Raw genomic sequence first — 11,773 nt, 5'->3', positions numbered from 1 at the left:
TATTTTGATAGTGGTGAGACGGCGATGAGAAGCTGACCGAATATTGGCAACGTGTTTCCTTTTACACGATAACGCCAAAATAATGTGTGGCTTACAAAACCATTACAGCCTACTTACCTACAATAGAATCCTGTACGTTGTGAACTTTGCCATGTCTTAATAAACACTTTGTATTTAAAAGTCGTAGCCTCTGTGCTACGGTAGCAGCAGATATTACAAAATAACATAATGCCAAAGAAAGACAATTTCCTTTCTAGACATCAAAACACTTCAATAATATGAAGCAGAGTCTCATCTTAATGCTTCTTCTGTCAAGTAATAACAATGGATATTGGGTCCAGAGGGGAGGACTTGACAGCATCACGCAGAGCCGTCCACTCTAAAGAAGCTGGGAGTGCCTGGCTCAGGCACTTCAGATCAAAGTGGTGATAGTTCATCACAAAATATTTGCTTGATAACAGCAGGCAGATTTGCCAGATCACAGCCTAATAAGAAAAATTCCTTTCTCCCAGCTTGAACTCTTGTGGGTTTCGAGAAGTTATATAAAGCAATGAAGTACACTAAGTTTTCAGAGTGGAAGACAGACATTTTTGATTTCCTTGGGTGCTGGACATGGGGAATCCAGGGTTTATCTAATGCCATAAGATAAAGGTGAATATTCTGATATAGGAACAGGAAATCAAGTTGCATAAGATGTGATTTCCTCCAGGGGAAGAAAGTATTTTTATGTCTCACTTTACAAACTCAACACTTTTCTTAGATTTCTATTTTCAAAGAAACACTTGCTCAGTTAGATTCAAACTTAAATCAGTACAATATTACTTTGAGCAGTGGTTCTAAAACTTTTTCATGCATGCCTCCCCTTCAGGAGCTGAAAAAAGTTTGCACCCCAAGGGTGGCGAAGGGAATGATAAAAAGGATTCAAGTTGAATTCCATTCATTTAATTCTAGTATATCAATATATCAAAAATATTGATATATTAATAAATGTCGATACTAATATTTATATGCCCGCCCTCCACTTTGGGAACCACTGACTCAGGGTATGATGATGATGTCACCTCACATTAGTCTGTAATCCTTCAGATGATTTGCAGGCTTTCTGCTGCACATAATGATGGTGTCAATGGGAAAAGATCCTTGAACTGGTTTATCATCAGTTTACCACTCTAAATCAAGCCGTGGAGCACTAATAACAACTGACAAAATTATATGCTTTGCATAAACTCTCCAAGGGCAAATGAGGACACACGGTTTGTTTAAAGGCCACTGACAATGAGATCCAAATAAACTAATAAGCCGATATGTATCTGCTCAGTTCATTTCAGGAAAGAGTAATGTCTGCAATTACATGTCACAGCTAGACTTGTGCAGAGAGTTTTTAAGTATGTGGAGAAACTGCATGACCCACATTTTGGTCCATTTACTGTATTTTAAAAATCCTTGAGGACAGGGCAAAGACCATGTCTGTGAAGCGGCTTGTATTTTCACTAAAACCAATACCCCTTTCAGACAACAACTGCATCTATTTCAACTCACGTTTGACCTGAATGTTGAGGTCTGCAAGCACAGTGGTGCCATGAGCCAATGCTAATGTCAGTGTGCTAAAATCCTCACGCTGACAATGCTAATATGCTGATGTTAAGCTGGTTTCAGCAGCTAATATTTTATTATATTTTTGGTGCCATGCTGTTGTTTTGATGGGACATTATTCGAAAAGTCCAAGAGGCCGTAAAATGTCCCACTTGATCGAATCTCCACAACACCAATAACCCTGATATCTGATAACTAATATGAAACATGTTTGATTTTGCTGGGATGGCAAAAAAACAGATTGTTTGGGGGGGCACATTAACTGAGGTAAAACCCTCATGATTTTATTACAGCATTGGAAATTTGTCTGCAACAGTAGAATGACTTGAAATGTCATTTGGTGTAAGGCCAGAAAGATGGCCTATTAAGGGCAGAAACTTGGTGCAATATTTCAGTTTTGGACAGACCAGCAGATATACACCTACAATGGATATCCCAAGAGTTCTGCTGCTTGCATGGCTGAAAAATGCTTTAGGATGGGACAAAGGCTGCATCTGCAAAATTGCTTGCACTTTCCAAAATTCCTAAAACACTACCCTCTGCCTCTGCTGCAACTACCATGTGCACTGACGTATAATTTGCAAGACAGCGGTATATTTAACATCATATGGGAAAAAACCCGAATGCCTCCCGAGGCCTATAGCTAAAAAAACGAAAGCACATTGCCTTTGTGACATGACCTCACCACCCAACAAACCAGCAAGCCTCAGTATTTCATTATTTGTCAAGATAAGTGAGGCACACCTGTGCTATGAGGAGAAGATTCAAACTGGACCGGACAGTGCAGGCGGCCTCTGTGCATTCCAATCCAATAAGGAAAGCTGGGCACCACGGTGAGCCCCGATCATGGGAGGAGACCTTCCATGTAGACATGTGAGAAACATCACAAGGCGGACTGCCTCGCTCTCAGGGAAGGGCCTTTTGCTTGTCAGCAGGGTCTGAATTGTGGGGGCGGCTGTAATCGAAACACACCAGCCATATGTAGTCACTGTGCTACCCCTTCCATATGGGAATATTTACATGACTTCTTTGTTGTTCCAACATCAAAGTGGAGGAGATCCACTTGAGTTGATTTTATGACACATTTTAGCAAATTTGCAGGGGGGAACTTTAAATGCCTTGTAAAGCCTGTTCCACAGCATGCAAGACCACCCCATTAAGTCTGATATCCCACATGCATACAAAGGAAATGTGACTTAAAACTGCAGATGTAGCAACAGTGTGAAGGGGATGTGTGTTTTTGGATGGTGGAGAATGTTAGAAGCATACAGTAACCTGAAATGTAATCTACTTCAAAAATGGCTGCACAGGAACCAAAACAAAAGCGGAACACCATAAATTTATTGTGGAAAAAAAAGCAACATTGGGAAGAAAAAAAGTCTATTCTGGCACATTGTTCATCTTTATATTACAAAAAGGAGAAAAAGGCTACAAATCTTGATAATTTATACAAATACAACAACTTTCAAAAATAAATCTTTAATTTAGTAAACGCTCTGTGAACAAGTTTCTGCAATAACCCACTGCTTGAGATCCCTGAGCAGAGACACAGAGTGAAATGTCTTTTTTTTTCTTCTTTTCTTCACTCAAGCAATAACAATTATCAGTGTTTGTTCAGAAACACTTTATATACACACACACAGGAGAAAATGAGCACACTGTTTGACGATGGGGTGTGTGAGGTGAGGTGTGGGGGCAGGGATGAACGTGAACTGTGAGAATTTTACTGAACACATCACTGGTGACCATCACAGTCACAAACAGAACAGTGTTGACACCATTGTGAGTACGACAACTTATGTATATATTCAATTTTGTATCCTCCATTGTAGGTGCTGCTCTGTATTTATGTACAAACCCAAACTCCAAATAGTCGGGATGCTGTGTACAGAATAATTAAAAACAGAATGCAAGGATTTGCAAATTTCTATATTTGACTTGTGTCAACTGAATGCAATGCAAAGTCAAGATATTTAATGTTCAAACTGATAAGCTAAATGTGTAAATATACACTCATTCTGATTTTGATGTCTGCAAGATGTTTCAAAAAAAGTTGGGACAGGAGCAACAAAAGACTGGGGAAGTTGTGGAAAGTGCACCCGTTTTTAACATTTCACAGGTAAACAGGTTAATTGGTAACAGGTGGCAGTATCAAGAGTGGGATTTAAAGGGGCATCCTTGAAATTGTTCACAAGCATGGATGGGGTGAGGTTGACGACTTCGTGAAAAACTGTGTGGGCAAATAGTCCATCAGTTTCAGAACAACGTTTCCCAACACACATCTGCAAGGAATTGAGGGATTTCACCATCTACAGTCCATAATATTATTAAAAGATTCAAAGAATCTGGGGAAATCTCTGCACGTAAGAGGCAGGGCTGAAAACCAACACCAAAAAGCCTGTGACCTTTGACCCCTCAGGCAGCACTGCATTAGAAACCCACGTAATCGTATGAAGGATACTACATGTGCTCGGGAACACTCTGGAAAACTGTTGTCGGTAAGCAAAGTCCAGACGACATCGAGAAACATGCTGATTTCTCTGGGGCCCGAGCTCATCTGAGATGGATCGACGCCAAGTGGAAAAGTGTGCTGAGGCCTGACGAGTCCACATTTCAGATTGTTTTTTTGGAAATTGAGGAGAATGACCACTCAGACTGTTAACAGTGTGTTAGCGCTCATGGCATCATGGGTAACTGCCACATTTGTGACAGCCCCTTTGATGCTGTAAGGTACATAAATGTTTTGGAGCAACCTGTTGCAGGCATCAAATTCAGAATAAGTGTGTATTTACAAAAAAACAATGAAATATGACTATTAAATATCTTGAAAAGTATTTGCAGATCATTGCATTCTGTTTTTATTTACACTTTACTCTGCATCCAAACTTTTTTTTGGAGTTGAGGATTGTGTAATGGGCCACACTACTGTATTTGGACATCATATCCGCTAAGGTCCTTCATTTTACATGTAAAAACACAGTGCCAGCTGGTTCTGTTGCTAGGGGTAAAACAAAGCAATAAACTTACAACGTATAAACTAAGGACACAGAGAGATCAGGAGTTTTGTGGCCAATAACAAACAAATGATCACAAACACTGTACATATTCAAGGAAGGTGCCGTTTCACTTACTGTATGCTGACAACAACAAACAAAGAAATGGATGTTAATTACACAGAATATGTACAAAATGAAACCTTAAGACTGAGTTTTGACAATATGGGGAAATACTTCATGAGAGGGACCAAACTTGCTCAGTGTCTGAGCCTCCATTTTAAGTCTGGCTACTTTTTTGCTGCATGATTTTCTGTATACTGTACACAATGTCGGTATATATTAGGATTCATTTATACAAACACAATGAAATTAGTTTTATTCCAACAAAAACAATAGGCATTAAAACATTTCCCTCAGACGTGCTATGTCTGTGCATTGTTACGTGTTGAAAAGGTGTGCATCGGCATAGCTTTTGTATTTGGTTAGAAGAACTCTTTCATCTGTTTCGGCTCTGCACGCTCGCTCGTGAAAGCTTCAGGCGTGTGAGGGGAAGGTGTGAATGAAACTGCCGTACCTGCCTCTTTGTTGTCTGTGACTTCCATGGGAAGGTAGCTTAATATTTCCATTTATAGCTTCTTACTGTAGTCGACAAACAAGTTACCATGGTGACTTAGCCTCTTTGCCAGTGCAGAACAAGCAATAGTGGTAAAAACGCCACATGTGCGCTACTGTACACTGCTAAAGAAGATTCACACCTTTTATCATAAGGCATTACAATATGTCCCATTTCCTTTGCTTTCGAGGTTTCTTGCCAAAACATACTGTGTTCAGCAAAATCCAGCCTTCATGGAGCTTTTAGAGGCTATTGTTGTGCTGTCATGGCGACCAAATTAAATTCCCTTTTTCAAGTTTTTTTTTTTTTTCAAATATCAGGACATCTGCTATAAATGGTTTGCGATAATGGTGCTAATTTTCATCTTCATTATGAAGTGTGTGTGTAATCTCATTAGCAAAACAAAGTGACCCACTGAGGACGTGAATGGAGATTTTAGCGATTTAAACTTGATTTACATAATTAATTGGGTGATTCTGGATGGTTTCCAATTCTTTATAGTGCCGTATTTTCTTCATTATCAAGATGGAACATCTGATCTAACCAGGAACTTTATTAAATGGTGATGGGAAATAACCCTCAGTGCAGTGCTCTGAGATTCTTTTCTCTCTTTTATATTTTATCTCACACTGCTTAGGGACAAATTTCACCACTTTGAACTACAACTGCGTCTTTTAAATATCCTAATTTGCCGAAAATGCTGAACGATGTACCTATCTCACTTCAAGTGCTCTAGTTATAATAGAAAAAAAAAAGAAAAAAAAACTGTGGTTCCTTTGAGAGCACTAATTTTGAAGAAAGTTCTAAAGAGTCCAAATACCATGTAGCGCCTGCCAAACTGTGAGCAATGCTTCTGAGGAGAGCTGCTGGCCTGAGGTGTATGCAGAGCTCAGGAGTTATTAGGAGGTCTGTGCGGCACAGTCATGGCCCCTCTGAGCAAACATCCTCCCTGAGTCCCTTCCATCTCTCCCGGATGACGAGAGCGACCGCGGAGCATGTAGGCCGTCCTTTCCCCCCAGGTCTGGCGCGCAGATGGCTGGTGGGCGGGCCGGGGCGGGGTGAGCTCAGGGGCTCGTGGTCCTCAGGCCCTGCTTCTCCATGATGTTCCACAGCTTACGCAAGTTGGACTGGGTGATGGTGTCATCCGGTTTCAGTTGGAGTGCTCGGAGGTAATTGGCTTCAGCTTCTTGCAGCTTCCCGTTGAGGTGGAGGATCGCCCCCAGGTTCATCAAGGCTGCAGGATACTGAAACCAAAAAAAAAAAAAAAAAGAGAGATTTTCGTCATTTTGGGATTAGATCAGTTTCACACTAAGTGCACCTCAGGGTAGCTTAAAGCTTTGTTCCAAAGATACACTGTCTTTTCTGTCCAAGAATAGTAACACAAGACTCTACTCTGCTATTGAGAAGTAGGTACAATGAGTATAAACACAGTGATTCAGCCGCTGAGAGCGAGCTGACATGAAAGCAATAAGAGCTATTTTACTCACCACCAATGGTTTCTTTAGACCAAAGAATTATTTAATGAAAAATTCACATTTTACAACATCAGAGACTATGGGCGGATGTTTTGTGAGATGAATAATACAAATGAAGTCGATCTATTCACACTTTGCTGGGATAAATATTTTCGAAAAGGAATGTGGTTTGACCAGAAATGTTTTGAATCACTGAGCCACATCCAATAAATCGTTGTCTGGGCAATTTCCAAACAGAAAAACTTTGGACAGATGTTATTTCTGAAAGTTAAAGCTTTAAAATACTTCAAAGGAGATATATGCAAAATCCTAGTGTTCACAAATGAGTACTACAGTCCAAATAGCGACTGGGTGGAACAGCCTATGGTGGAAGCAAGTTGTTTCCCTCTGTCCCCTCCTCCCTAGATGAGGAAGCTCAGGCAGGTTGCAGGGACACTGAACACGTGACAAGTCCAACATTAAATTTTGACAATAGCAATAGCAGTGACTGTAAGTTGATCAGCAATTTATAACTGTCAGTTACAGCTGCTGTAAAAGAGCATTTGGTCATCTTGTGAGGCTACACTACAGACCCCAACACACTGTTGGTTCCTGTTTGTCAGCTCACCCAGACTGTGTTTGGAGTTTGGTAACCATGCTGCTTTCCATGCCCTTGTGTCTTGTCATGTCAGAGGGAGCAGCCACCACTTTGAAGTGGCTCCAGATGAATATATTGTATATTCCTGCTGGTGCCAAGGGGCGAAATCATCATCAGTGTGACGGGCTGGTGAGTCATGAGGAAAAGTGTCCGGGGTGCAGACACAGTAAGACCATGAAGTATCCAGGCCAAGGGAGGGACCACATCTGATCTCCATTTTAGTTGGAAGTGTGGAAAAGATGTCTAATCATATAGAGAAGCTACTGTTTTACTGCTCGAGATTATTGTAATTTAGGTAATTGTATCTCCTAGGAAACAAGGAATGTTCAAATAAAACAGTCTTAGTAAAAATGGCAGATCATCTGCTTTTACTGAACTGTTTGTGACTTTTTTCCCCTATAATTATCTCCTCATGCATCACTGTCACATGGAAATGCACATGATTATGGCATCATGACATTTACTGATGTGTTGTTGCACCACAAGCCTTAATTTTTTTTTCTCATGGCCTATTAACTAATCAAGGGTAATTCTAAGAGCAACACTTCAATGACGAAAGAGTGCTTTTCTATTAATGTTACAAGAAATGTTATGAGGGTGTAGAAAAGTGAATCATTTACAACAACAACGCTGCTACAACAGCAAAAGCATAGAAATAAATTGAACAGCTCATAAAAAGACTATGAAACAACATAAAAAGCCATCTCCATCTACATGGCTTATAAATATAGTAGAATTACAGCAAAACCAGACCAGAACCAATGTTCAGTGACATTTTCTCTACCAGCACTGTGTGCAAAGAAAAAAATATCCTATTTTGTGTGCCTGGGTGATGGGTCATGAAAACACTATTGTACTACAATTTTTGGCTAAATGTAAGTTATTACTATATTGACATGTATGATTCCAGTGAATAATTTCCAGTGAGAAAAAGTACAGAGGACTGATAGAGAGCTCAAAATTATGATGTCACAGTAAAGTTGATCTTTGACCTTTTGGATATAAAATGTCATCTCTTTACACACCACATTTTATTTTATTAGCCTACATATTGGTAATAAAATGGTATAAAATTCAGTCATAATTCAGGTCCATGTGGAGTCAAGGGTGAACTTCAAGAAATTCCTTCCAGGTGTTCCTGGGATATTGTGTTCACGAGAATGGATCAGATTTGATGTCAAATTGACCTTGACCTTTGGCAGTTCACCACCAAAAACTATTAAGTTCATCCTTGGGGCCAAATGTACATTTGTACCAAATTTGAAGAAATTCCCCCCAGGCGTTGCTGAGATATCGTGTTCACAAGAATGGGACGGACGGACAAGAAGACCCAAAAACATAATGCCTCCAGCCTCGGTTGTCACTGGCACAGAGGCATAAAAATCCAAAAGATAAAAAGATCCAAATCACCTAATGGATTTATCTTAACATTAAAGAACATGCCCAACACACCCTGAAATACAAACTGTTTTTAAACATAAAGCAAGCAACCACAGATGAGCATTTCAGCCTAAACACTTTAGTTAACCTTGCATTAAGAATACCTTTTCAGAGAGGTTCAAAACACAACCACTCTCAGATTGTGTGGTAATTTATCTTGCTTTGTCCATGCTGTAGATTGTGTGAACTGCCCTCTCTTGTGAGACTGTTCCAGGCTTGTCTAGTACACTCAAAAAACTCTCAAAACATTTCTCTGTTTTTCCAGTGTCAAGGTCGGATGAGTGATGCTCCATGCATGAGAATTTCAATGGGAACAATATGTCCAATCGTGCTGCTTTTCTCATAGGGAGAATAAAATTGATGAATAAATCAAAGAGAGGAATAATCCTTTTGTCCTTTAGAGAGAAGTTACTTCTTCCCTCAACACATATAAAACAAGCTACAGATGCTCCAGTCCAAAATAAAAGCGGACATGAACAACACTTCTACTGTTGCTGACTGACCCCAAAGGTGCTGCATTAATGTTACTGGACACCAATTCACTACGCTCGCTGCATATTGTGCAATTACATTAATCCCCTACCAAAACAACATTTTTTCTCTGTGTTTCAATTATCGTTCACAGGAGCTGCCAGAGTCTGTCTTTAATGGTCAGGGTAATTGTGAGGCTGTTTGCACTATAAATTACCTTCAGTTTGACCTGCCATTTGAGGGTCAAACCACAAAATAACGCTGGGGGATCAATTTGCAATTTGGGGATTTTTACAACTCAGGATAACGTTAGCCAAAATATAATGGTTTATATATAAGGACATATGTGAAAATGACAGCGAAGGGGCCGCACATAAATGTTAGAGCAACAACACGCAGGTGACAAGTAGGTGTATAATGTCAGTTTGGCCTCTTGCCTCTTGAACTGCCTGTAGGCCCCTACGGCCTATCAGACTTACTCATGTTCTCTCCTGACTAGATCCTTGCTTTTGTTTCAGCTCTCGATGTACGTCGCTATGGATAAAAACATTTGCTAAATGAAATTGTAAATTGTAAATTGCAGTGTTAATGCCATTTAGTAGAGTTGATGATGCAGTGTTAAGTGAATTGCAATTATTCCTTTGCCTCAGTTAATGGTATACGTCTGGATTCAGAAGCGTGTGTGTTACATAAAACACAATAATCATATTGTTAGTGTGCTTCATAAAATACCACTTCTATGCTGACTCTTTAAACCCTATGAATATTGTTCTATTTCTATCTTTACTACAAAAATCCCTGCTTTTCACTGTATTATCTTTAATTGATGGTCAGTTCTAGAGTCTTAACAGCTAAATGATTTTTGATAACACTTTTTTTTGAAGGGATGTGCATAAGACTGTTATTACACAGTCATAACAATGTCATGACACCTGTCATGAACATGGAGCAGTCTTTATGAATGCTTATGACTGTTGTCACAAAATGAAATTTGGCCAATTATGCCAATTTTAGTGTGGTGTCAGAAGTTGCTCCCATCTGGATTTGGTGGTCGGACAGGTTCATTGGTTTTCTGGTGAATTAATTAATTGACATGATATTGGAAAGTTAGGGGGGAGGGCAAAAATAGGATTTTGAAAAGTAAGGAGAATATGTCTCCGCCATCCCAAGTAGAAATTACATCCTTGACCTCCGTCTGTTCATATGATATCATGACTCAGAGTAAATGAAGTCTCTGGAGTCACTAAATGAATGACTGACAATGGTCAATGAATACCCTTCTATCTGGGGCTGTATTCACAAACAAACAACAAACATCTGGCAAGGACTGATAGCATAGCAGTGATTTAGGAAACTTCTCAGAGCAACTCTTACAAAAGAAGGAGACAGAAACTTTTATTTTGGTGACGAGGTGTTGTTGGGCCCATTGTTAGGTATGACTCATGCTTTTAAAGAATTAGATTGGCCGATCCAAAAAAGAACAAAATGGTCTTAGTGATAATGGGCAAAGAATGCGCAGTAAAACTGACAGAATTTAGTCTCTATAAAGACATGGTGTAAATGTGAATACTATTTAAAGAACATTCAATTGTATGCCAGATTTTAAAAGTAGTCTAGAAAAAGTTTGAAAATCTGGTCATACTTGCATAGTAGATCGTTCACATGCTGATAGTTGTTATAATTCTGTTATATTTATTTGTTTATGTTTATTTACCATGCTGGCTGTTTTAGTACTTAATATATTTGATATTAAGGGGGGAAGCCCAATATGTCCATGAATACTGTTATATTTTCTTTTATGAAACACCTTGTAACATAAAAGTGCTATATAAATAAAGTTTATTATTGTTTATTGTTGTTGTTGATGTATAGGTTTACTTCTCAGTCTTTGTCTTTCTGCCATTTTCTCCTCCGCTTAAGAAACTTAAGCCTGTTTAAAGTCCTCCTTCCCTGCACCTAACAGTTTTTCATCTTAGGAGCTCTTTTAAGGCTAAGATTCTTCATAAATAACTTATCTTTAGTAGAATTTGCTCTTAACTTTAAGGGGAAATTCTTTAAAAAAAGTCACAATTCCAAAGATTTTCTCAGAATTTCATCACTAGGAACAACTTGTTGCTCGAGGAAGCTTTGTGAATACTGTCCCAGATCTTGTATGAGGATTTGATCGCTGGCACATGCACAAAAGAATGTTTCCGTGACAATTCAAGCTTCTCGCATCATTCTTTTTAGTCCATGGCAACACAGTGAAGTTTCTCTCACATAATACAATGGATTGAGAGTTTTCCCTTGTTGAAACAGGTTGGTTGTTGAAATGGCCAATGGGGAACTAGCTTTTGGTGCCAGAGTCAAAAACAATGTCTGTCAAGAAAAGAGGTGGATTTAGATGGATGAGAGGTTGGTGAAGATGGGTAACCATGATTCTGGGGTTTGAGCATACAAACTGAAAACCTTTGTTGATCTAAGTGGAAGGTTTATGGGAAGCTGACCTAAACAGACTACTGAAAGCCTTTCGAGATCAACAGACTCCTGGTTTTCCTCTGAGTGCAGT

At 39.3% G+C, this 11,773-nt stretch overlaps 1 protein-coding gene across 1 annotated transcript in view; it reads right to left on the bottom strand.

Moving 5' to 3' along the window:
* Positions 1 to 4,268: 4,268 nt before the first annotated feature.
* The window catches only part of tmtc2b (transmembrane O-mannosyltransferase targeting cadherins 2b), a 134,318-nt gene continuing 126,813 nt past the window's right edge, over positions 4,269 to 11,773 (bottom strand). The window contains exon 12 of the mRNA XM_084734511.1: positions 4,269 to 6,446. Coding sequence (XP_084590637.1) covers positions 6,267 to 6,446 — 180 coding nt within the window. The 3' untranslated portion in view covers positions 4,269 to 6,266. The remainder of the gene's footprint in view (positions 6,447 to 11,773) is intronic.

This window comes from Lutjanus erythropterus, chromosome 13 (genome assembly GCF_056507025.1).
Source record: "Lutjanus erythropterus isolate fLutEry1 chromosome 13, fLutEry1.hap2, whole genome shotgun sequence".
NCBI classification, from domain to species: Eukaryota; Metazoa; Chordata; class Actinopteri; order Lutjaniformes; family Lutjanidae; genus Lutjanus; species Lutjanus erythropterus.
This window is presented reverse-complemented; position numbering and strand designations above follow the sequence as displayed.